At 49.6% G+C, this 26,934-nt stretch overlaps 3 protein-coding genes across 12 annotated transcripts in view; all 3 read right to left on the reverse strand.

The window, feature by feature from the left end:
* Positions 1-7,607: 7,607 nt before the first annotated feature.
* LOC120825440 (actin-related protein 3) lies at positions 7,608-11,851 on the reverse strand. Its single transcript, XM_040187053.2, has 12 exons — positions 11,494-11,851; positions 11,018-11,073; positions 10,544-10,668; positions 10,354-10,464; positions 10,142-10,237; positions 9,703-9,810; positions 9,474-9,617; positions 8,978-9,151; positions 8,700-8,792; positions 8,495-8,620; positions 8,279-8,362; positions 7,608-8,178 (listed from the first exon to the last, which is right to left on the reverse strand). The coding sequence occupies exons 1-12, from the start codon at positions 11,535-11,537 to the stop codon at positions 8,083-8,085; spliced, it is 1,257 nt and encodes a 418-aa protein (XP_040042987.1). The 5' UTR covers positions 11,538-11,851; the 3' UTR covers positions 7,608-8,082.
* A 2,927-nt stretch (positions 11,852-14,778) lies between these two features.
* Positions 14,779-20,327, reverse strand: LOC120819827 (ly6/PLAUR domain-containing protein 1). Its single transcript, XM_040177572.2, has 3 exons — positions 20,089-20,327; positions 17,890-18,024; positions 14,779-16,358 (listed from the first exon to the last, which is right to left on the reverse strand). The coding sequence occupies exons 1-3, from the start codon at positions 20,135-20,137 to the stop codon at positions 16,132-16,134; spliced, it is 411 nt and encodes a 136-aa protein (XP_040033506.2). The 5' UTR covers positions 20,138-20,327; the 3' UTR covers positions 14,779-16,131.
* Positions 20,328-21,983: 1,656 nt separating this feature from the next.
* The window catches only part of LOC120819826 (nck-associated protein 5-like), an 81,358-nt gene continuing 76,407 nt past the window's right edge, over positions 21,984-26,934 (reverse strand). For all 10 annotated transcript variants that reach the window (XM_078102385.1, XM_078102381.1, XM_040177558.2 and 7 more), the window contains one exon: positions 21,984-23,793. In XM_078102385.1, the coding sequence (XP_077958511.1) occupies positions 23,554-23,793 (240 nt within the window). In that variant the 3' untranslated portion in view covers positions 21,984-23,553. The remainder of the gene's footprint in view (positions 23,794-26,934) is intronic.

Below are 26,934 nucleotides of genomic sequence, written 5' to 3' on the forward strand. Positions count from 1 at the left end.
CTTGTGCTTCATTTCCTGATGAAGCATTTTATTAAAACCGTTTCTTCACCCACTCGCCATTTCACACGAGTGGAGCCGGCTTCATCAGGCGGGCGGGTGGGGGTAGGTGGGGGGCGGGTGGGGCCTCCAGAGCATGAATATGTATCTGAAGTCGGAGGGAAGCAAAGTGTTTGTGTGCTCATTAGTTATTTCAACACAATTTCCACTGAATGATGTTTCCACTCGGGTGGAGAAGAACATCCCCGAAACTTTGTCGGCGTGCAGACGGGATCCGGGAGGCCGGCGCTGCCGGTGATGGAGAGCGGACATGGACAGATGGACACGAGTGCTCCGGCGCGTCCTCGCACGCTCGTCATTACTCTCTAATGAGAGACAAAGCGAGGAGACGAAGCGAGGAGACAAAGCGAGGAGACGAAGCGAGGAGACAAAGCGAGGAGACGAAGCGAGGAGACAAAGCGAGGAGACGAAGCGAGGAGACAAAGCATTTCTCTCGTGACGCTCGGCGCTCCAGTGAAAGCCGACACTTGTGTACTTTTGGGGAGCGAGATTTGTAGGAGGGTCGGTCCTTGAGATCGTTGGATCCGCGGCGAGTGGGACGCGCGTGCAAAGGACGGCCTTCTTCTCTTCTTTATCTTTTAAATCCAGCCGAGACATTTGGGGTCGTTGGGGAGGTACAGAACTCTCCACTCCTCCACGTTGTGCATCTGAAACGAGATTATAACGGGAGTGGGTGTGAGTTAGGATTAGCATTCCTACGCTCATCTGGTGAATTCTAACCGCAATAACGAAAAAAGCAGCGCAGAAATCAGAGGCGTCCTCTTTATCTGACGAGGGGACGTCACCGTTACACGGGAGGTCAAAGGGGAACGTCGACGACTGAAAACCCTGAAACCGGCTCCATCCAGACCCTCGTTGGAGGGGGTGCAGGGGTCCGGGCTGCATGCCGATCAGTCGAGTCCAAATATTCAGACCGACTCCTTTGATTCTTTTGGTCCCAGTGCATCACCACCGACGGTGTTCTGGTCCTGAAATAACCACTTTCGGGGCGTCTGGTTGCATAACTCCACCTGTGGTAAGCCCCCCCCGCCCCGCCCCCCCGCGCTCCATTGAAAGCCAGGTCTGGGCCTGCAGCCAGCCCCCCCGCCGCCGCCCCCCCCCGGCTCCAAGAAGACCCTCAGAAGCGACACTTGGCAGCAGAGTGGCGCCGATGAGGTTTGCATGCAGAGGAAGGGCTTATCCTCTTAATAATTAAACCTGGAACCTAAAATCACAGGAACACAGGAGGGATCATTGCTGCACACGGCACTGCAGCCCCCCCCCCCATCAGAGAGGGATTATCCCTTTCACTTAGTGCGCACGCCGTTAACTTCTCCTGCCAGGTTCAACTCCCAGAATGCACCTGGGAGATTGGCTTCTTCCTTTCTTTACCCCCCCCGACTCGTTTTCTCTCTCTGCTGGTGAGAACACAAACGGTGATTCTTTCCCTTCATCCGCCTCTTTGATGATGTTTTACGAATTCACTTGTCAGGCTGCACAGCCCCGCCCCCCCGCGCCCCGCCCCCCACAGCTGTATGCGCCTAAAAACAAGATGGGTAACCCAGATGCTGTACTCTGACCCTTCATCCTGGCCCACCTTCATCACACACCAGGTGGCATCACCATTCAACCCCAAGGCATTGTGGGAAATGACGCCCGCCCGCCCGACGCAGAGCTCTCGCTGCAGCTTCGGCGTGCGGTAAATGATGATACCGTGCGTTCACACCAGCAGCTTTCCATCCCCGCCTCTCGCTCTCTCACCTCCGGCTAATTCTCACACCCCGCTGATGAAGTCGGGCGGCGCGGCGTAAGCCGGCGAGGACGGCGCGGGTATCGCAGCGCTCGTGCTCGCTCAGCAAGTCAGAAAGCAGACCGCAAGCCCCCCCGCCCCCCCTCCAATACCTCACCTACCTCACCAATCAGGCCTGAAGGCCCGAACCCGTGGCCCCCGCGAAAGCGACCTGGAAACGCAGCACCTCCACCTGCTGCATTCTCACCATGCCCTCGGTTGTGACTCCTCCCTCTGTGCCCCCCCCCCCCCCCTGTGTAAACCTCTGTACACCGTCACCAGTCGCCGGCCTTATCCCGTCTCCTCGGCTGCTGCTGCTGAGCTGTTTGTTTAGGAATCTGGGCCCGAAAAAAAATTGTATTCCATCGACCGCGCTCGCTATCAACACACAATTACGTGGGTTAATCATGTGGAACCGTGGCGAAGTCACCTGGGGCGCAGCAGCTAATGACATTCGCGTCTGGCCCGGCTTTAGCGGAATGGCGCCGGCACCTGCAGCCGGGGACGCCGAGATTGCCAAAGAAAATTTGGTCTCATTTCGCCCGCTCCATCCGTGCAGACTCCCCCACCCCCACCTTTTCCAACCACGCCTCCCTCCCTCCCTCCCCCCCACCGACCGTCTCGCTTCCACTTCCCCTCCCGTTTCTTCTTCTCTTAAATCTTTCAGGTTTCCTCTCAGTCGCCGGCGTCCAATCACAGAGGCCGATCTCCACACTGTATAATCAGTTCCCAGCTACCTGCGTGACACCTGAGCAGGAGACGGGGGGGGGGGGAGTGTGTGTGTGTGTGTGTTGGGGGGGGGGGGGGGGGTGATATAGACGAAGGAGACGACATCTCTGTGGTTGCGGACACTTGTGTTCTCGCTGTATAATTGAGACGGAGATTGAGTGCAGTCGGCGGGGTGTTGATGCTCTTTCTCCATCACACACACACACACACACACACTCAATCATGCGCACACACACACACTCAATCATGCACACACACACACACACACACACACTCAATCATGCACACACCAGAGTCATTTCCACCAACTTAGAGGAAATAGAGGAACTCAGTGCTCATAATTATACATCAATACAAACATATGTTTCCCAATCACAGATGCCACCCATGTGTGAAATGGGTGTCACACCGTTGGAGGTCTCATTATTTGCGAGGTGTGTGTGTGTGTGTGTGTGTGTGTGTGTGTGTGTGTGTGTGTGTGTGTGTCAACGCCTCGGCGACCACCCACTCCGGTCACAGCACCGCGTGCTACGGGATGATCCGAGGCTCTCTGCATGCGGGTTTCCCCCCCCCCCCATTTTCCCCAGAGTCCTCCGTTCCAAACCCTCCGGCCCCTCGCGGTCCGCACAAGACAACCCGGCGTGGACACATTCCCGCGCGCGGGAGACGCTCCGGAGGACGGGACGCTCGCGCTAATTGAAAAGCGTCGGGCAGAATAATCACGTTTAAGGCTCTTGCGCGCGCAGGCAGCTCGTCTCGTTGCTTTGGCGTGCGTGACGCGGTTTAACAGTATCACAGGATCCATAAAGCGCCCCCGAAGGGCTCACATAATCTCCCCCCCCCCCCCCCCCTGTTTAATAGGAGATAATACAAGTGCGCACCCCGATGAATCAATATGCGACAGCGGCTTTAGTTTGATAATTAATACCAGTGTCGGAAATAGATTTGTGATTTGGCAGGGCGGGTCTGATACGGTCTCCCCTCTGTCTCCAAAGTCTCGGCATCCACGTCCCATTGAACTAATCTCATTGGCTTTTCCTTTTTTCCAATGGCGCTAATTCTCCCACTAAAGCCTGTTATCTCATTAAAGGCCCCGCGATGGGATTCGACGGCATCCTGACGTCTGTATTCAAGGCCCTCGAAATGAGTCCTGACACTAAATTAATGAAAAAAGAAAAACAGCCCGAACAGTGGAGATTAGACGCCCGTGTCGCAGAGGGGGAGGATGGGGGGAGGATGGGGGGTGAGGAGGAGAATCATCTCCTTCGTTTCGGTACACTTTTGGAAGGGCGGATTAGCACCGCCGACTGCTGCAGTCTGTGGGTCCTCCACCTCCTCCTCGCCTCTCCACCCGAGCCGTGAGTCGGGTGGAGATATGGAGCAGCGGTGCATTGTCGCACTCGGTGACGCGGTATCAAGCGCTCCTCAGGTGGAGGAAGTGCGAGGCGAGACAAAGGCGAGATGAAGCCTGAAGCCCGACAACCGGAGGTGGGTTCCCGATCTCTCCCCCGCCGTCTCCCACTCTCTCCCCCAGCGCTGGCCGCTTTCTTTGGGAAGACGGGCGAGGAAATGGCAGCGAGGAGCCTGGAGGCCCGGGTCAATAAACGCCGCCTATACCCTCCGCCGCGTGGAGGCCTGCGGTGAAGGTAGGAACAGAGACCCAAAGGGATGCATTACAACATGGGGGGTCTGAACGGGGAGAACCGGACGCATCGCCGTCGAAGGCGCCCAACATGGCGGCACGTTGGCGCGTCGTGGCAGGACGACGGGAGCAGGAACCTCATTTATCCACTGAGAGGTGGAAGGTGGGTGAGGAGGCAGAGACAGACGTGAGGAGAAGGGGAAGGAAAGGAGGGAGGAGGGACGAGGAGCTCTCCTTCTTTGAGATCTGGTCCCAACATAACAGAAGTCCTCTACATTTTTTAGACATCCTTCCAGGATGCCCGAGATCCCGGGGTAAGGGGGGGGGGGCCCCATGTAGCCGAGCGTGGCTCCGGCCTGCTCGGGCTCATATGTATGGAAAGCGAGGACTGTGGGGGGGGGTCGTGCTAGTCAGAGAGGACGCCCGAGGTCCTGGTGCAGGTTAGAAGGTCTTGGTTCAGGAGAAGAGGCTAATTTCTTCTACTTGGCTGAGCAAAGGCCTGAATAATTGCGCCTCCCGGGTTGCCCTCTGGGTAATGTGGAGGTAGAGCAGAGTGTGGGGGGGGGGGGGGGGGGGGGGGGGCTCAGGGAGGTCCAGCTCATTATAAACCTCACACTCATTGTTTTGCTGGTTTACTGCAGTGTTTTGGGGATTCAGTGAGCCGGCGTCGTCCCCGTTACGGTCTCCATCCCCCACCCCCACCACCCGCGCTCGCTATTCGCCGTGGACGCTTCTATCTAGCGGGGGGACAAAGACCCCGTGTGATGATGTCAGCGGCGGGCGAGGTGCGAGGGGACGCGACACGCTCAGGTGTAATCCTGCTCACCCCGTTCACAGCGGAGATTAGGAGGAGAGGGGATGGAGCTGATGAGAGTGTCACTGTAACATGTCAGCCTCTCGCTTCGGGTTCGCCTTTTCCAATTATCAAGGTGTGACCGCCCCCCCCCTCCCCCCCTCATCCCTCCAACGTAATGTTAACTTTACTCAACTGGAGAAAAGAAAACTTCAGGAGGATTTTAATTATCACATCTGTCCGCCCTCCCCGGCGCCGTGAACCTTGGGCGTGGACTGCAGAGGCCGCGCTGCCCTCCAGTGGCCGCCGGGGGTCTCGCACGCAGCGCGAGCGAAATGGATTATGACAGTCTAATTTATTATGATCTGCGTGCCTCTTCGACCCGGTATTTCGCAGCTTGAACCTGATGTCCCAGTGACGGGCGGGCTCAGTCACACTCCATCTACTCCGCCCGCGGCGTGCGCACCGGGCCGCCACCCCCCCCCCCTCCGCTTTTGTCAAAATTGATTCATCAATTATGATAAAACCTGGGCGAGGATATTGGAATATTAATCGGATTTGGATCCGTTTAATGGTATAGAATAATCATTTTTGAAAAAGTCTAACTTCAAATGAAGCATTCCAATTACCCCCCCCCCTGATTTCAGAGACCACCTGTCAATCATTCTGCGGCCTTCTTGTCCGCCTGAACCGAGGTTCCGTTTGTGTCGATGAGAAAGTTGCTGTTGGGTGAATCTCATGAGGTTTCATATTAAATGAGTTGCTACAGCTCCAGAGGACGTGTGCCCCCCCCACCCCCCCCTCCATCACACAAGAGTTAAACACACTCGAGTCGCTGACAGAACGCGTTGACTCAAACATTCTCAGCGTCATGGAGAAGGACATGGACTGAGGGGGTCAGGGACGGCGACCACATGCTGGTGGCTTGGCAGAGACTCTGGGTATTCATCTTGGGGTTGGGGGGGGACGGGACGGGGAGTCCAAAAGATTACATTCATCTTTGGTCCCCTCGTCGAAATGTTTCAGTCAACTTTTGAGTGGAAATTCTGGGAAATGTTCCCACTGAAAAACGCTGAGAGAAGAGACAAAGCTCGGGGGGGCCGAGAGCTGCGAGGGACACTAACAGCGCTCCGTCCAACTGTCCAGACACACGGTGTCTCCTGCTCACGCACGCCGCGTGCTCGGCCCAACGGGGGCTTTTTAAAAGCTCTGCTCAGCTTCAGCCAATCAGAGGCAACGAGCACAATCAACACGCGTGCGTTCTTCTCACGGGAACCGAGAACCTTCTCCGGCTTTTAATCTTAAAAATACTTATTGTAGAAATACGTGACCTTTCCGTCCCTGTTGCTCTTTTGTATAAACAAATAAATGTGTCGGATTTAAACCTCATTGAGGTTCGGCACAACTTAATTTATGATGAAGATCTACAGGAAAGATTTAATATAAGCAACGTTTTGAGTGAAATGTGCTGAAAAAGATGCACGAGACTGAAGCAGCCAAAGGTTTGAATTTGGTTTTATTCATTTGAATGAAGATATTTGGGGTGAATCTCAACTCTGGGCTGGAGGATCATTCTCGGCCTCCCGAGGCGAGTCTCCTCGTTTCCATTATTTCGGCTCCACGGCACGCAACTCATCGGGACGTCCTCCGGTTCACACGTGACCACGACTCTTTCCCGTGACCCGTCGATTCCCTCGGACCAAGAAGAGGAGGTGGCAGATTGACCACCAGTGGCTCCCGGGAAGGAGCTGATTTACGTCGGCTCGTCGTATAATGACGCCCCGGGTCATGTTTAAAATCATGTTTAATTTAAACAGGAGGGTCCCGGGGGGGGGGGGGGGGGCAATGTGGGATGTTTCTGATAACGCTTAGAAAATACTGGAATCACTTCACAATATAATTCTACACTTTCTTCACCATTATATGAGAACATTCATGATGATCCCAATATTGGTTTTTTATTCATTTATTTTGTATCCGAAACCCTCTTCTGATAAATGAATGATGGCTCCTCTCACACACACCTGTTCTGCGTCACCTGACGCCTCAGCTGGTAGCGGTTAGTCCGATCAGAACACCTGTCCATCTCGTCAGTCATCACCCCCACAAAGCAGAAGGGCCCGCCCCTAAACAGCAGCTATGTTAAGGCCGTGGCCATGGGGGGGAGGGGCTCAACGACCTTCTGACCATGTGCATTAATGAAATAACCCCCCCCCCCCCCCCCCCGATAGGTGGATACCAGGCGGGCCCGCTCGCTGCGTCGGCGCTCTGCGGGACGACCCAAATAGCAGCTTCAAACACTCAAATCACACCGCCGCTCGTTTCTCCTGGTCATTTATTGCCAGTGGAACCGAGAACAGGCCGACAACAGTCATCCAAACTGCAAGTTCATATATTAACACGACGGGGGGGGGACAGATTTGATTGTTGCAAATGGAAAAAGGGCGGCGGTGATGTCGTGAAATGGTGATGTAGTAAAATGTGGCGGGAAAATAATGAGTTTTAAACGCCGGACTTGTTTTCATCATGTGAACTTATTATTATAGTTCTTCCAGACACAAGTTCAGAAAAAGAGACACAAAAAGTAGAAAATAAGGAACGATCAGTTGGTCTGCGGATTGATTTCTTTTTCTTTTCACCCATTTGATGAGCAAAGAGGTGTTTTATTCACTAGCAAAGCACTTCCTGCTCCTCGGAACAGCCAACAACATTTAGCAAGAACCCAACCCATATACACAGAGATGCATCTATACAGGACTCATGTTGATTAATTACATATTGTAACCCTGTGAGGATATTAGAAGTACATATACGAGGCACACAGAAAATTAAAGATGTATCAACTATTATTAATCTACTCGCAGTAAACACTTTGTGAGCTTCCTTTGGGCTGAGCCACCTCTTTGTGAGGACATTTCCGCTGTTTGTTTGGTCCAATGTCGCTTTGTCCGAATGAACGGGTCTGTCGGAGCATTCGTGCAAAGGCTCATGGGACATCCACAGCGTGTGAGGTGCTGCTCCTCGTCTTCCTCGAACCCTCGGCCTCCGGTGGACGCACATGCGCCCCCCCCCCCCCCCCTCCCTCCCCCTCCCCTAAGACATGACTCCGAACACGGGGTTGTGGCGGCAGATGCTGGGCCCGATCTCCTCGTAGTCCTTCTTGGTGTGGCACACTTGGTAAAACTCAGGCTGCCGGAGGGAAAAGGTCCCGTTAGTGTCAAAACGATATACTTAACATATACAGCAGTGGGGGGGGGGGGGGGGCAGAAAGTAGTGCTACCATACTCACAGTGGACGCCAGCATTGATCCTCCGAACCAGACGGCGTACCTCTGCATGTGATGAGTGATGACTTGCACATCGATGGGCTTTGGCTGCGGGAACAAATCAATACTGAGACACAAGCGCCACTTCCTGTCCCCTCTGCTGCCGGCTCACTCTACAAACACACTGCCGTTTAAAAGGGGGGGGGGGGGGGACCCACATTTGATGCCGACTAATCTCACCTTCAGCTTGCCGCCGCTCAGCTCTTCGCTCATTTTCAGCCGCGCGTCCACGGTCCTCTTGAGGTCCCTCTGCATCCGCCGGCCAAAGTCCCTGAACATGGTGGAGCCCCCGGAGAGCACGATGTTCTGCGAGACAAAGGGGAGGTGAAGGGGGGGGAGCGGGTGGCAGGGTGAGCGGAGGGGGACGGGGGGGGGGTTTCTCTACCTTGTAGAGCGGACGCCTGGTGTCGATGGGACAGTTCTGGATGACTTCGTCCACCACCTCGGAGATGGGCTGGGTGAAGTCCGGGTTGGCAAACTGGACGCGACAAAAAGAGCAGAAATGGGATTGTGCGCTCAGCTGGGTGACATCTTTGTAATAGAATATGCAACATTTCCACCCGCCAGCCAACAATGTTGGCTTTGCTTTAAAAGCTCTTAACAAAGAGATGAAAGTGGAGGCTTCTCGGCGAGCGATCTTTTGTTATTAAACGTAGATGATACCTCCGGGTGGAAGAAGATCTCGGGCCCCAGGAAGCGCTCGTAGCCGACATCGATGGTGAACTCCTTCTTGGAGATGGAGTTGATGCCCGTGTACTGCTTGATCCACTTGGAGCCGTCTGTGTCGTACTTGTTGAACTCCTTCACCAGGTCCGGGCAGACGTAGCTGTACCGCTCCTAAAGAAGGGACAAAGCCAAATGGATCACACAAAGTAGGTGAAACCATCTATTTAAGACTGCAGCGAGTGATGCCGTAGTTTCTGTAGCTGCGCTGCCCTCTGGTGGCCAGACGGAGAAGCGCATAACCACCACCGTCACCTGACGGGAGCATCGCTTCCTGTTATTGAACCGGTTTATTGCAGCTTTCAGTAGAGAAACAGCCTTGGTGTGAATACACAGGGACTCTTTCAGATTGGGCAGGAGTGTCACTTGCACTTTGCAAGGTGAGATGTTCACCCGATGGTGTAGATAATGTGTAAAGGAGCACTCCAGCACTTACCTTGACGGCTTTGGCCGTCTCCAGGGACTGCTCCGGGGGGATCCCCACCTCTCGCTCCCTCAGCAGCTGCTGGGTGAAGTACGTGATGTCCCGACCGGCGATGGGGATGTGCTTGATGCAGCTGCCGATGACGTAGCCTTCCGCCTGGAACACACACACACACACACACACGCAGTTAAGGGCCGAGAACGGAGGGGCGGCGAAATCATCCCGACCAGCCGACACTCACCACCGGGATGACGTGCGTGACTCCGTCCCCGCTGTCGATCACGGTGCCCGTCAGCGTCCGCTCGCCCACCTGTCTGGATGTCCAGGAGGCAGCCAGCGCCAGGACAGCCTGAAGCAGGGAGACAAAACGGTTACAAGGACACTGTTGTGAAGAGCAGGGGGGAGGTCGTGCACAGCTTATTATGTCACTGGAAAAATGACGCGGTTATAAATATTGAATGACAGCATTCACACACTGTGACACCTAGAAAGAGGAAGTGAGAAGGATCATTTCCTCATCGAAACGCAGACAATCTAGTTCTATTCCTGGATCTCTAGGCTGGTTTCAAATAGAACCCAAAAGTCTTTCCTACTGCCGTCAGATGAATGCATCCTCTATTCATCCCCAGGGGGAAATCTGCGCGTGCAGCAGCAGCAGGTACATAGTTTGAGGAAGGTACCTGAACAGCGATGTAGAGACCCGGGACATTGAAGGACTCGAACATGATCTCCGCGGTGTACTCTCGGTTTTCTGGTGTGTTGAGGGGAGGCTCCGTCTGGTGGGGAAGAGACACACACACACACACACACACACGTGCGCATATTTGACTACACGACATCATCAAAGAGAAACTTCAACACAAATAAATGAATAGATGCTTGCAACTCTTACCAAAAGAAAGTAATGGTCTTCAGGTTCTGCCCGCAGATACTTGAAGATGATCTGCTCCATGAATCTCTCCATCAGGTCCCAGTCCTCCACTATTCCGTGACGGATGGGCCACTGCAGATGAAGAAGGACAATGTCAGTGTGTTAAATTAACCATGAGGTCCCCGCTCGCTGGTGAAACGCTGCCGTCTACCTTTGTTGCATATGATGGTTTGTCGATGGCTTCGTCACCGATGAAGAAATCCAGGTCATCAACACCCTTCATCATCCTGCGCTGGGCCTGGTCTCCCACCTTGGCGGATTCTTTGATTGCGATACCTGGAGATGATGAAAGGATACATGAGGATGTAATATTAAAAACCGACAGACACCTGAATAAGGACGTCTTATTAACACCATGAGCAATGAAACAACTTGCTTTTCTTTTCTTTTCAGAGAAACCATGAAAACTAATCAACAACGTGGCTGAACACAATGTCGCCGAGCTGCAAATTATAAAGGAAGATTCCTCATTCTGTAACTACTGCAATACAATATATGAAGCAATGCGGTTAACAATGTAAATATATATATTAATGTGATTGAAATGCACAATTGTTATAACACACTAAAGGATGTCAGTCATAATTTGATGGAACCAAGTTGGCTTTTGTTTTCATTCACTTACATGATGGTATGATGAACTGTGGTTCTGTGTTTCCTGCATAACCGAGCTTTGTGTACCTAAAAGGGAACAAGAACAAGAGTTACAGCGGCCTCCTCCTGGACCAAGTGTTTGCTGGAAGCTAATGACAGGTTCGCCGTTGAGCAACACCCCAAATAATCTGGGTGTTATTCATTCTGCAATGAGGATTGTCCAGGAAGTAGCATTAGCCTCGGTAGCTAGCAGCGGCTAATCGCAATAATAAAACGGATGCCGACGGGAGTAGCACACTAAATAAAGACGCCGGTCACTTTAGAGTGCTAATGCGCAGCTTTAAGTCGGCTTTTAAAAGGCAAAACGCGAACAAAAATACGCGCAGATGTGGCTAAGTGACGTTAGCATCGTTCGGGCTAATCAGCCAGACGGGGCGTTAGCTGGAAGTTTGACAGCCAGCAGCTTTCGAGGCTAACGCTAGCTAGCATCGCATTGTTGTCACTCACCCCGTGCCGCAGTCAACAACGCAAGCCGGTAGCCGACCAGCCATCGCCTTGCTCTCCTTTTAATCTGTTGGCGAGCAAATCTCCGAGGCTTGCGACACCAACGGATATCTTTAACGCTATCGGAATGAAATCGCAGCAGCCTCAATGAAAAGCAGTCACGGCCGATCGGGGAACGCTTCCGGGTTTGGGTGAAATTTCTTCGAGTGCGGAGTCAGCAGCTTGGAAAGCGCAATACCGACGCCCAGTGGACGGAGACTGTCACTGCAGCCAGATGTTGATTCAAATGAGGTGTTTTGTTGTTTTTTAATAAATGTAGAAATGTCAAGTGTATAAGAAAATATGTATCGGTTAAATAACAGCTACAATGGTTAGTCGCTAGTCCTACATTTCTGATCTATTATCGTGTTTTAAGAAGACTCAAAGTTTGGAAGAATACAACGTTTATTTTATACTGTTCAATGTGCTATAAGCTACATGCTAATATGAGGAACATAAATCATTAAATAATCAGATAAGAGTATCAAAATGTTACATTTTGCAAGTTTCTTTACGTTGGTTTTCCATTGAACAAAAACCAGGAACCAACCTTATCTCGCCTCGCTGACTCCACCAGATGATATCAGTGATTCAAGTCGCCAGCCTGATGAAAGGGTCCTCGACCCCCCATGGAGGGTTGCTGATAGAGATGACAGATGAGCAAGAAGGAGCTTTACGGGCTCAATTGTGGCTTCGCTGCGCCTTACCGCATTAAGGGCAATCCCAGGGCCTGAGAACATTGGCCCTTTGTCTTCAGATGGAGTCATCACTCACATAAGAGACTATTCCCCCACCGCCCTCGGCGCTGCTGCTGATAGAAACAGTCCTTCGCCGTGGAGCCGCTTGATGGAAAAATCTCCATCGACAACTGTCGAGGGAACAATTTGCTTTCAGGATTGTCGAAATATCACGCTATCGAAGAAGGACCTTCCTCTTAGTGAGACCAATGGTAAGGGGAGTCTTTATTTTCGCCTACAATGAGCAACCCGCCATTTTAATATGGTTGTAAAGACGACCGGCCCTATTCACACCTTTTGATGAGTCGCTGCATGAATACACTTTATTTATGAGAAGACAATTAAACCAGTTCGAGTTCAGGAACGGTTGCACCAAGTGCCGGGAAACTGTCTCTTCTTCTGTCGTGATGCAATCAGCCGCCAGCTTCTGCAACCGTTCTGCGCGTGCGTGTCACTGCTCCGAATACTAGAGGGCACCAGTGCTCTAGTTTACTCTCAAACCAAAGAAAAGAGGGTGCATGAGGCCGCCTCAACCCTCCTCCCTGCAGCCCGTCAAACATCCCTACTGGGACGAAGCGGCTCTTAAGAGCAACTTCTCTTTTACTCTGCTGTTTCCTGCACACGTGGAATGTGGTCAACGCGAGTCTGATGCTTTTTTAACTTTCCCCACAGCCGCCGATTCCTTTCCCCTCTTAAACGTGTGCCGCTTTTCTTTCTATCGCCGCTACTTACTGGAATAAGGTTTGTGTCGCAGCACTAAAGTGGTTTGGGGTTGAAGACGGGCGAGGTAGCTTCTCGTTGAATGCTGAGTCATCACATTTAATGGCAGGATTCGTTTAATGGTTCAATAGCAAAATGAGCCACACGATGATGACATGGAAATGAATGAGATTAGACCAGATGCAATGCAGGGTATTTATACTCCTGAACTGGGGATAATTGAGTCTGTGGAGGTTTATGATCTGTTAGTCCAGTGCCCCCCCCCCCACATACCTTTCCAATACGCAGCAAACAAAGTGTCAGGGTTGAGGTCCCTCATCAGCTGAAGTATTTCCACTGCCGCAGCCCTAATGCGGCCGCAGTTGCACACCCGTCATTAGAGCAGAGAAGGCAGAGGTGGCCCTTATTATTTTTAATAATCTCCTGTTTTTGCTGTTTCTTAATCCTTGGAGAGCTGCAGTCGACACTTTGTGATCGTCAGTCCTGACTCCATCCTCCTCCTCCTCCTCCTCTGTGCTCAGCCTTAATGATGCTCTGTCGTACCGGCGCGCCCTCACACTGCACAATGCCGTTGCTGCTAAAGGACGGTAAAGTTTAAACCGTAAACTGTGCAGGACATTCTAAGGTGTGCAGCGGGATTCATCCAGTGGGAGCTGCTGCTTTTATGGAGTTCTTAAAAAAAAGCCCCTGCTGCGTCTTTAGGGGAATCCCTGACACCCGAACACCATCATGGCACTCACAGGTTGATCTTTGCAGACACTGGGAGGAATATTGCAGTCTTGTACGGTTTGACATCACAATGCACAGCTGAGGCCTCTGCACGTCTCTCACATCTCGTCTTTACAGAATGACCCAAATTTACTCGAAGGGGAGTGTGATACAGAGGAGGATTGTGCCTGATCTGTATTCACCCCCCCCCCCCCCCCTTCCTTCTGACAAAACCTTAATCATCGGTTTCACATGAGGCTTTTATCTGTTTCAGTGCAGGCGGATCACAGAGCTCCGGGGATTGAGAATGCAAACAGGTAGACTGGGGCGTGCACAGAGAGAACCTGCGATCGAAGCCTCTCGCACGGGCCATGCTTATTTGGGAAAACCACCGAGGTTGCACAAGATAATCAATAGGTGAGTCGTGATGTAGCGCGCTGAAATGCAGCAAAATGAACAATCGGCGTCCTCGACCGGGGCTGTGGGAAGGTCGAAGATACACCAGCCTGCCAGCGACCCCCAATGTGGCTGACTTTCATTCCCCAGAGAGTCAAATAAAGTCACCCTCTCCCTGCAAAACCAACTCTGATGCGTCATATCTGAGATGAATCCTGATGTCGGATGTGGACGATGTCTCAGTGTCTCAGTGCCACGACTTGTTCCTTTTAGCCGAGTTCGTCAAATCACGTTTGCTGTGATTTAAGCACATGTCGATTTTTCTGGGACTATTTTGGAGATTTCACAGTTTCTATTTCTTCCTTTCCTTTAAGACGAAGAGAACATGAGTTGGTTCCCTCAAGAGGACCTGAATTGGTACTAATTACAGAGACATTTCATCGGGATACTCTTGATTAATTCACTCAAGTTAACTGCTGGAATGACCTGGAAGTCTCTTCACAACCAATCAGCAGATTGAGTAGAAATGTGACGTCGGTTGTGTGGAAAGCTCACAAATTGTCCTGCTACTTGTGTTTCAATGTGAGTCACTACTACATGACCTCCTGAGACTAATAAAAGTCCAATATGACGGATTGGGCTCGTGCTACTGACGGTTGTCACGCCGACCAAAAACTCGACAGGTGAGTTGTTTCTGCAGCATTTATTTACATCACAAACCAGCAGAATACAGCGTTACTCTTCACAGAAGACCAGTCGGACCAAACTGCCACGAACGTTTATATCGGAAGATCTGGTCTTTGTTTCAGTCGAATGAAGCTCTGAAATCATATTTATCAATTTACAAAAGTCCCTCTTGGCATTCGACCATTGGACAGATTGAAGAAGAAGACGATGGAATGATAGGAGCCAAATAAAAAATGATTAACTTGGGTGGAAATATAAACCAGTTTTGAGACGATAGAATACTGATACACGCGTTACTATGATTTGATCATATGTACATAGTTATTATTTCCAAAGGAAAATGATCTGAAGACTTGCTGACTTCAGCCTCAAGCATTTCTCTAGTGAGAATTTATTTGTGCTTATAACTTGTCTATAAGATTTACACAATATCTCCAAGTTTAGCGCTAAGACAGTTCAACATCTCATTTCACAAAGTAAGACATGGAATATTAATTAATACATGTAATCAGCTGTGAGACAGAATCAACTTTATGAGGGAGGATTAAAAAGCAATAACACAAATAGTCTTTCCTAATCCATCTCAGCGTCTTTCATATCCCAAGAAGCAAAATGGCAATCAATACTCCGTGGCAGTGGAAAATGTGCACATATCGAATTATTAATATCCCCCGATAACAAGCGCTCAGAAGCCTCCAAATTCACATTCGCCTTAATCAAAGAGGCCTTTTGCATCACAACACATGAAGCCTTTAGTTGAATAATCAGTAGAACCTGTGGACTCTGAGCAGCATTAACAAGACGCAAGTCAAACCATTCACTAACGAAAGCCCACAAAGTAAAAGCTTAGAGATTTCATTACAGCAACTTGTAGCAGTACCCGAAAATAACATCAGAGCAGGTTGGTCACAAAAAGCCAAGGAGGGGAAAGTGCCTCAACGGGTCCTTTTTTGTGTGTAACAACAGCAATAAATGATTCCCCGCGCTCAATAAAGCCAGAATTAATCTCACGAAAAATGTTCATAAAAGATGAGCGTAGGACTTCCCTTAATGGATTGTTCTCTAACGTACGTTTACTCTGCTCACGCATCGGTCCCGTTAGCTTAGCGCGTTAGCACGAAGACGGAAACCGCCTGGTTCTGTCTGTGTTCCTAATGTGGAAATAACCATGAAGTCAAATAGAGATTTTGTTGCATCCAGACGGTTTCTTACTGTTTTGTGCTAAGCTAAGCTAAACAAACCAGCCACTGGCTGTAGCCTCATACATACTCATACATTAAGACGTGGTAGTAGTATTGATCGTATCATCAATCAATAGAGGAGAGGATGGGGGGGGGTATTTTTGATGCTCAGTCTACGTCACACACAGGAGCATCAGCAGGGAGGCGGGGAGGAAGAGGAGAGGCCGCTGGGACGTCCCCGCCGAGGGGGCAGGCCGCTTCCTCCGGGGCCCGTTGCACAGCGGGCTGTTGCAGCAGGAGATGCAGACCGAGTTGAGCCTGCCGGTGCAGAACTGCTGGTAGCCCGAGGAGGCGATGAGGCAGGCTCCGGAGGAGGCGCAGGACTTCCGATAATGCGTCCCTGTTGGAGAGCAGACAGAGAAGGCTTCAGTGTGACCCGTCGGGCCGCACCGTTAGGGGGGGGCGGTCATCCGGCACGGGAGCGAAATACAACCTTTACTTTACAGAGGGGTCCTTCATTTCCCCCTGCTGTAATTACAGGCCTATAACACACATAGGAGCCTGGTGGGTTGCTGCTGCATTTTATTGCACTGGAGGCCTATGGAGCTATTGACTTCCCGTCTGCTCTTATTAACTCGTGTTTGTCAGCGTTGTACATGTCCGAGCTATTTGTATACTGTCATGAAGACGAAAAACTCATATTCTGTGCGGCTGTAACTTTATTATTGCACTCGGGAGCCAGCGACTCCCTTAAAGCCAGCGTTCTCCACCTAGCAGCACTAATGCCGGTGTTATTGGGGATGTGTAGAAGCCACGGTGCATTATCGCTTGAGGAACGTTCTCATTGTGTTATCTGGTGTTTGCTGTAAATTGAGAAGGAAAAAAAACAACTTTGGATTAAATCGAGTTTGGATGCCTTCGATCTGTGATGGTGCCATTATACGGGAGCACGTGCACAGCTTCCACACACGAGGACCAAAGTTCGGCGGGTATCTGAGTATCTGTCGGCCTCATTGGTCCCGTGTGACTGATGGAGACTCCGGACACCAGGCGATGACGGCTCCCCGCCGCTGTCCGCGGTGCTGAAGGAGGATTCTCCACAGGCTGCTTTATATAACACGACACGCGAACCGCGTTCATACATGCAAACTACTCACTACCTTGAGTGCAGTACGCGAAGGACCATGACTCAGAGCAGATAAACAAGTTTTTCTGTTTTTTGGAAGGCTAAAAAGGACGCCGCTCTCCAAATCCCCGCAACCATTAAGTTTGCGCCTCAGCGGCTGAAGCGTTTTATTTTCCCTGACACGGTGTCGGGGGCAGCTGAAGGAAAGGCCCTTCCTCTCTGACGGACGAGCCGAACAGAAGGGCTCCAGGGGAGCGGGTGTTCTCCAGGACGATGCGATGTGAGCATGGCAGTGAAAACGACCCTGCGTATCTTTGTGTTCAGATCGTCACGGGAACCTCATGTGCTACTACGCGCAGGCTGATGCTGGTGTCCTTGCGTTAATACGCACGACTCTCTCCCTCTTTGAGGCCGAGCAAAGCATCACAACAACAAGACAACAGCATCCACGACCCTGAAGGGAACTCTGCGTTTGTTGTGACCTACTCCGCCTCTGCCGCGAATGTCAGGATTTAAAGGTGAGGGTTTTTTTTTTTTTGAAATGCCAACAGGTGCAAACTTCACAGATGATTTCATCGGCTGTTTGCCTTTTAATGAATGTCACATCGCGGCATCGTGATTTCCAGACGACCTCGTTAATGACCGCGTCTCCTCCGTCGGCGTCCATGCGCTTTGCTACCGGACGACGTGGCCTCGCGCTCATCTGAACGGCCGAGGACTCAAATGGAATCCTCCCAGGTGGAACAGCTGTTCTGTGTTTTAAAGAATAGAAAATACATAAATCATATATGCACGCGTCACTTACCGTCCGATTTGACCAGCACCTCCTTCTGGCACATGTCCTGCACGTTGACGGTGCAGTTGACGATGTACTCCGGCGTGGAGCAGTCATTGTGCTTCGTCTCCTCGCACTGGTAGCACTGGATCTGAAGGGCATCGCCTGAGAGAGCGCAACATATTCAGACAATGGAGCCGTCCCATCTTGGTTTCATCTGCATCTGCTGTGCTTCAATTAAACGCTGACACTTTGGGACGTGAGCAGATTCATATTCAGACTCTTTACATTTTGTTTGTCCAAACTTCTAGGCTTCGTTCTCTTTTATATTTTCAGAGATTTGTTATGGATTCAGCTTGTTTTGCAGAGGCCTCTGTGTGACACCAAAGAAGACGAATGGCGCTCCACGAGAGTGCAATGTCATCTTCTCGGTTTTTTCTTGACATCACACCCGGCAGCAGGAGGTGCAGGAGGTGCAGGAGGTGCAGGAGGTGCAGGGCCAAAAGCGCACGAGCGAGTCATTCAACATGTCTAATCTTTGGTGCTTTTCGGCCTTTTATGATGCCTTTTTCATGAGCGTCAACAGAGAGACTATAGGTTTATACCTTGAAGTGAAATAAAGCTTTTTAAAAATGTGGGAGGGGGGCACAACGGGATTGCTTTAACTTCCCTTTCAAACAATTGATTTCTATAGGCGATAAAGCTCCATTTACAATGCAAGTGTGAAGAGTGTGTGAACTGCCACCCCTAAGGTAGTTAAACTGTGAGCGGCTGACTGCTACCACATCTTCTCCTAACGTCTCTCCCTGGATGGGCTGCCCTTACTGCATGAAACCTCGTCATTATTCTGACTTTCCTACTCTCGGAATTGCCAAACATGTCTGTAGAAATGCAGCTGTGGCTCCCGAGATGGAGACAGCGCGATGTCCGTGGGCTTAGGGTCCTGTTTCTGCAGACAATGTGCGTGCTGTGCAGCGCCCCTCTGCAATATGCGGGACACATTCTCACTGATAACTCGTAGCATCATGGAAAAGCCATTCATTTGATTAAAACCTCTGTTTGTTTCACACAAGGAGCTGAATGAAAGGTTCTCTATATTGCAGTTAATCCCATCAGTCAGTATTAATCGGTACAGCACGTTGAATTAATATTTCCAAAAGATACCAGCACCATACGGATGCGTTTGATTAAAAAACTCAAAGTCCAGTAAACACGCCTGCCCTTTGTTTCCTAAATACCCCACAGAGGCTCTAGCGGCTCTAATATATGCTGGTGTAATCATGGAAACGGCACCAAACATTAATCTCAACTGCAACAGCAGCATCAGACGCGTCCGATAAAGGTCCACATGTGACATCTCAGCCACCGCCTAATTATTTCAAAGCAAGCAAGTGTGTGAAAGCTCCATCCATCACCGAGAGGAGAACTTGGAACTTATTTTTGGGAAGTATCAGTCATACTGGAGCAGCGGCCGAGCGGATCTTATCAGTTGGATCAGAAAATTGCTTCGGAAATGTGTTTATCCCCAAACAGAAAAAAACACAATTTACACCTTCATACAAAATGTGTGAAAACGATATCTTGTCATCCTAATTCCATTAAATGGAACCGGTTTAACCACAGGCACAACCAAACAATACAATAGCATCAGACAGGAACAGATCCTCAGGTCTCTCTGGTAAAAGAGATGTTTTATCTCTGTGACGATAAATATAAATATATGATAACACTTGCATTCAATAATCTCTCTTTCTGCATTAACAGCCCGATTGAAATAAGCGGGTTTGAGGCAGATATTTGATTAAACATATGATCCTATCTTTCCCCCCCTCCGTGCCACAAGCGCGCACGGGAGTCCGGCATCAAGTCTGCACCAGCAACATGATTGTTATTTATTGTCTCTGACTTCGATTCCTCAAGTTATCTTAAAAGTATATAAAGACAAAAAAAGTGAATATTTGTGTACTGCGCAGATCTGGATGGCGGATTTTACGCACAGTCTTCACGCGAGACATCAGCTCCGAGGCACTTGGATACAGTGTGTCGTGAGGTGAAATGGGTGTGCGTTAGGACGCATTAGACGCATTAAATAAGATATTTCTTTTAACATCGCCGGTGACCCTCTGTTGCGCACGCATGTGGACGTAAACGAAGCCAACCCAGCGCACCGTTGTTTTAGCCGAACGCGCGCATCTCCAAACTCGAGACAACGAGCGCACTTGAACCTACCTGCGTCGAGAAGGACTCCAAATAAAGTCACCAAAACGAGAAGACGCATTCTCTCGCAGAAGACGCTCCGAGGGGACACATCAGACCCGGGACGAAGTTGTTCAGACGGGCGCGTGCAGGGTCAACCACCGGGGGAGGAACCCGGACATCCTCTCGGCAGGCGGAGGTGAGAGCGAAAGCTCGGCCAAGTGAGCGGAGTCTCTTCTGCGGCGCAACTGGAGACAAATCCAAAGCGCAGGAGTCACCGAGCGCACCACGTGACGGGGGCTCGGAGGTCGCTTTTGCGTCGTTGTTGTTGTCTTCATGCGTTCACGACGAGAGATGGCGACAATAGATATGACAGATATTTGGCATTTTCTGCTTTTGTGACATTTGAATTATTTTTATTTGATGGAGATGGAGGAAAGTTCACTGATTCATATCCTGCCTTCCGTTCAATATGAATGTTTGCCATGAGATTTATTAGAGCTTCTGTGTGCCTCCATTCCTTTAAATTCCCTTTGAATAAGTGAATTCTTTGAGTGACCTTTAAATCATCTTTAATTATTTTCAGACTGTCATTTTAGATTGTACTTGTTTACAAATGGTAGTTGACATATAGCATCTCTCTTATCTTGTAGCAACTATTATACCCATTTACTGTTGTTTTTACTTGTAGTATTTCTTGTTTTCAATTGAATGAGTTTTAGTATTTTCCATTGCGTGACGCTTTACATTTCTATCAGTGGCCCCTAGAGGGCCATGGGGCCTGGTCCCACCTTGAGCCACAGAAAAAATGATATATATTAATAATACATTTTACAAATTGTCTATGGAAACATGGAATATACCCAGTAATGTTTGTAAAACAAGATATCCGCGCAAAATATATGCTTTTTCTGCACGTCCTCTCCAATGTCTGCATGTCTCAGGTGGGCTCGGGCCAGGCCCAAAAGAGGCGGGTCTAAGAAGCAGTTTAGCCAATCACTGATTAAAGATTTAAATGAGCGACATATCATTTAGCTAATCAGCGGCCTAAAAGAGATGGGAGATTTAGCTGGCTAGTTAGCTACGTGCTAACGCTGTGTTTAGCTTCCCATGCTTGCTTTTTAAATCAACAGGGACAGAATCCAGCGTGGAGAGATTTGTGAGTAGGGGACATGAAGGACCTGTCGGCCAAAAAAAAGTTTGAGAACACCGCGCACACACGGATGACTGCATCGAGCTCGCCTCATTGGGGAAAGCTAACATCGCTACGCAGCTGCACGGCGGACACAGGATTGGGGCGAAGAAACACAACGATTACGTGGATGAAAACAGGAACATTTTATCCAAAATAAGTAATTGTCGGAAGGTTTGTGGGGCTTATGAGCACACTGATTGGGTGTTTCCCCAACAAATATATATATATAAAAATGACCTGCACAGTAGTAATGCGTGTTCGATACCTTGTTTGCATTGAATCATACCGGGATGTTTACTGAAACTGATTCGCTCGCTCTACCACAAAGAAATTCCACCAACTGTCACTGATTTCTATACTAATGTTTGTCATTTCTGACTAAAGTCCATGTGTTGTATCATTGTATTAACTCTTCTGTCTGCTCCTTTTTAATTAACACCATATAATAGATAGAAACCTGGCTTCCAATCACATTCTGCGGTTTACTTTGAATAGTCTATGATCAATACAACATATTGGGCCCGCTACCGTCTGATTGAGGGAAGGAGAAGTCATCCACGCGTTCATAAACTAATTGCGTTTACCTACACGCACATAATTACCCATCAAGGGACAATAATGGTTATAAATCCCTGCGCGGTACCGAGCTGCAGCTCCGCTGACAGATTGCGAGGCGCAGGTAAAGCACCAGATGCCCTTGGGATGAAAGCTTTTACACACGGCTTCAGCTCTCTTTGAAATAGGAAATTTATCTTATTTATTTAGGAAATAGTTACATAAAATATAGCATTATGCCTGGCGTAACAGACAGAATTGCACACAGTAATAATAATAATAATAACATTAATAATAATTACCAAAGTAACACTGCTGGTAACCATTTCTCTTTACAAAGGAACCAGGAACATTTAAGGAGAGAGGTGGAGCATGACAATCACACTACAGTCTGACAGTACAAAATGTGGGTATAAATACTGGACACCTAGAAAAATACACAAGTCCTCTTCATACAATATTAACAATTTCATAGAAAAATTGAAACACACACTGTTGATTAGCACCAGCTGGTCAAATTCCAGTAGAAATTTGGCATTACTTCACCTAAAAGGTTCAAATATGTCTTAGTAATAGCTCTTATTGATCAAAATAAAGATTTAGCTTCAAAACAACAACCTCCAAAGAATTCTATATAATGAAAAGATACATGCTATTTCAAACAATTTACATAAATGAACGATTGGCAAACAATTTACATCTGTTATTGTTGTTGGTGTTTTCTCATTTGCATACGTCAATCAGCAATGCCCATTCTGATATTAGCTTCATATATATTTATATATATATATATATTCACAACATAATATACAACTACGAAAGGGAAAAAAAGGAAAACTGAGGTTTGGAGAGTTCCGATGTGAAGAGACTGAGAAACCCAAAGTGATCTAGTACATCTAGTCCAGCATGTTCCCTGAGCTACCAACAACGACACCGGGTACCAGTCCCGCGGGGAAGGATCCTCGCGCTACTTCACGTACCACATGGGAGCATTTCTTCAGCTGAATCCCTGCTGCTACGGAATCAGTTTCCTCAGATCAACAGTGATTGTTTAAGTCATTTGAAAAGGGTCGTTTTTTGTTTGCGGCTGCATAGTTTCCTAAAGTAACACACAAAGACAACATCCTTTGAAAGGATGCAAAGTAACAGAAATAAAAGCAAATTGGAATCATGTGATTTGTAAAAAAAAAAAGTGGCTTGAAAAAGAGAAGTAGACATTGATGAAGCAGGTGGATTATTGTGGGTGGTCATTCAATCATTGGCAATATTTGGGCGACGTTCTTAGCAGCAAAACATAAAACGGCCCTGTGGGTTTCAAGCTTCTCTCAGACAGGAATGCAAATCAGCGGCAATCAGCCGAGTCGCCCACCGGCGCCGCCCCCGAAGGCGCCGGTGGGCCCGCGCGTCCTTCACCGCACACTCCTTACAAATCGTCGCGTTTGTGACGACGAGGAGAAAGACTTCCAAAAGGGACAAAGTCCAGCTCAGCCTGAGCGGGACCATCACAAGCCCCGGTGTCGCCGTCCTCCACTAAGTGCTTCGCGCTGTGGTCCGGATCCAAACAGCGGCCGCCAGTCGTTTGGACTTGCGGACGCAAACGATAATGCTCAAAAAACAAACAAACAGGGTATTTCTGAAGGATGAGATGAGAATCATCCAGGAGACGAGCAAGTGGCCCCGAGACCCCCGCACCCTCCCAACCCCCCCGACGTGTCCAACGCGCCGGTCCGACCTCTCCGGGCCGCCACCTACGCCTCGTTGGAGCCCTGGCTGGTGCAGGAGGAGAAGCTGTCGTACAGCGAGTCGCTGAGGGAGCCCGCGGGATCGGCCGCCGGCTTGCCCGAGAAGCTGGAGGAGGAGGAGGAGGAGGGGGGGGGCCCGTCCGCCCTGCCCGGCCCTGTGTGATCCCGCTCGTTCAGGGACTCCAGGGAGAAGTGGAGGGAGCTCGCCTGGGCGCTGACGGGCGCGTTCTCCATGGCAACCTCCTTCTGCAGAGAAAGGGAGAAGCGCACGTCAATAAAGAGCACAGCGTCGGTTTATTTATGCTGTGGGCTGTCTGCACGAGCAGCCTTTTGATTAGGGGGACTTCACCAGCCAACAGTTAAGGAATTAAAATAGCGGAATGCGATTGTCATCACTGGGTTGGTGTCTCGTGGCCTTTAAGGCAACAGTGTGACCCATCTGCTCCTTTTGGCGCCGTGAGTCCCCGGACGACGGATTGGCACACGGATGAGGATATTCAGGTGTTGTTTGTGATGGAGCAGCTATTTGAGTATTCTTCCTGATAGCGTAAGCCCCGAAGACCCCCCCAACTCCCCCCTCCGGGAGCTCGTTACTGAAGCGATCAGCATCGACATCCGTCCTCAGAGGCTGAGCACGAGGCTCTCTGAGTGGCAGCGTCTTTGTGCAGAAGCGACAGCAGTTATCTGCACAGGTATTCTGGCAGCTCTGAGAACACAGAGGAAGAGCCAGAGGAAACCTCGGGGGCCTCCGGGCCCCGACCACTTAGAATGTTGCTGCGAGGTGCAACTCCCTCCAGACCTGAACCCAGAACCGCCGCCTCACAAACCCCATCCGCGGGGAATCGAAGCGGTAGAGGCTTGTTGTAATGGCACCTGCAGGCGTTCTTCCATCTGACAAGTTACCGGAGTCATGAGTGACACGTCGTTGTCAACAGAAGGAATCTTTTCTCTCATTTGCTCAGGAGAGAAATAATGTGCTCTTGTCTGACTGTAACAGCTACTGCCAACGATTTATTTCTATTTCTAACTCATTTAATGTCCATGCGCTGTTTTATGGTCCTTACCAACCAAAAAATGATCATACAAAATAAATAAATCCATTTCAAACAGCTCCAACTTTGGGTTTTCCTGCAGCTTAAGTGAACTGTCTGACATGAGGCCTGTTGACTGTCGTTATGAATCCGTGGTCTTTGCTGTCCGGCTTTGTTCGTCCCAAAGGCCGTGCTGTGTGATTCTGGTCCTTCACCTGCAGCTTCCCTGCTTTGCCCTTAATGCTCTCTGACAAGGTTCATGCAGGTGGAGAGATGTTCCTCCAGGGGCTGCAGCCCGCTTGGTTTCTTCTCCCACCAGCCGGTTAATTGCATTCACCTGCCAGTCCAGGTGTAAACCATTCAGCGAGGGGGGGGGGGGGGGGGGGGAGAGAGATTAAAGCAGCAGGATTCATTAGTATGAGAAGCATCGTCCAAGGAAGGACGACCCTTTCATATAATGTCTAATAAATTCACAGGATTCTGCTTTATTGAGGCTCAGAGAAAAAGAAAATATATTTTTGATGGAAAACGTAATAGAAGTGAATGAAATAACAATGCCAGTTTGCATAATTTACCCTCCCCTCAAACTTCACAGGTTGAATCCCAAAGTTAACTGTGGAAAAACACCTACTCATCTCATACTACTTTCATGCAGAATGGACCTTCCCTTTTTAAAATCCCAACCGAAGCCCCCTAATGTTCGCCGAGGTGACCTTTCCCTGCAGGCACGAGCACAATAAATTTGTAAAGAGGGCCGAATCAAAAGAGAGATTGTGCACAAAGGTGACATGGTGTAAAATATTGAATAGGTCTTTGCAGGTGTGGAGGTTGATCCTTAATTAAGCACAGCAGTGGAACGCTGCCCAGATTACTAGAATCCTATTTCACAACTATATTTTTAAATATTGGTGTTTTTCTTCCAAGGTGACAAATCCAAAGTCAGGAGAAAGAAGTTCCATTTGTAATAGTTGTTGTTGTTGTTGCTAGAATTGTGACCTAAAATGAATGTAATTCCATCCTATCGTGCAGACCGAGAAGGATTCTGAATTCACTTTGAAATGCAAGATGTTATTATCTTCCCCACCCTCATTCTGCAAATGGTTTGATCGCTGGCATCGTATTTCTGGGTTGATGTCACAGTAGCAACGCTACCAATCTGTTCAGAAATATATATGTTATATTTTCAGAAGCTGCTGGCCTTTGTCTGTGCACTGATATAGTTTTGGGTTTCCAGTTCAAATTGCATCTCGGCTGAAATGCCCCTGATGCTGTGCATGCCGATCACATGACCACGGGGAACCTCCCCCAGCTCTCAACGCAACTTTCCTTCTGCTTAACGCAGACGAAAGGACGCAGGCGGGAAAAATGAAAAACCGATGAAGAGACGTCTACGGGAGGGACAGGAATAAGGAAGAGAGACGAGAAAAGACACATGGGTGACAGGGAGACTCTGAGGGCTGGGACGATAGGAGTGGGGGGGGGCCGGGGGGAGGTTTGCGTTGGGGGGGGGCTGTCAGGTGCTGTCAGGATGATGAATGGGAGGCCGACGCTGGCTGTGAGGCCTCCGATGGGAGCCGCTGAGCTCCGCATCACTCTCCTGAGTGTTTGTGAAAGGTTATTAACGGCGCTTAAATCACCGGGCTCCGCCTCGCTTCCAGCCACCAAACATCCCCAAACTGCCCCCCCCCCCCTGCCGCCGCCGCCGCCCCAAGTCAAGGTTGTGACATGCAGATGATATAATGTTGGCTAAACGGCGTCATCGCTTCACAGCGAAGGAAGAAGGGTCCCCCCCCCCTGAATGCCACCAGAGAGAAGCTCAACGCACTTCTGCATTAGAGTCACTTTGCAAAGGACAAACGTGTTGAGTGACACCGCAGTGACCTTTGACCCCGAATCAATGGAGGCCCAGGGCGGAAGCTCATAACTTTGCGTATTCAAGCGAGGCTGTCTAACACCTGATTGGAGGTCTCTAGAGGGGTCGGGCCGTAGAGGCAAGGACACGAGAATAAAGAACCACAGAGAATTAATTCAGCTTTTTCTCTCCCGCTCGTACACACTTTTTTTTTTTAACTTGGATTTATTTGGATCCTTTTTTCAGGGTATAGATTTTTGTGTCCTGTTGGCGCAGCAGCAGTGTGAGAGGAAAGTTTAGCTGTCCCACACCGGCGGGCACGCTGGAGGCCATTTCATGGTCTCTGAACCTCATTTGTCATTTGGCTTCGTTAAATACTAATAAGCAAATACCCGCCGACACAAGAGGGCAAGGTGATCGAAAGCAATTAGGCCGCTTTTTTTCTTCCAAAATCAGCAAAGAAAACCTTTGGGTTTGAAGTAAAGGGAAGCTGCGTTTTTTTCT

Source organism: Gasterosteus aculeatus, chromosome 1 (genome assembly GCF_964276395.1).
Source record: "Gasterosteus aculeatus chromosome 1, fGasAcu3.hap1.1, whole genome shotgun sequence".
NCBI lineage: Eukaryota > Metazoa > Chordata > Actinopteri > Perciformes > Gasterosteidae > Gasterosteus > Gasterosteus aculeatus.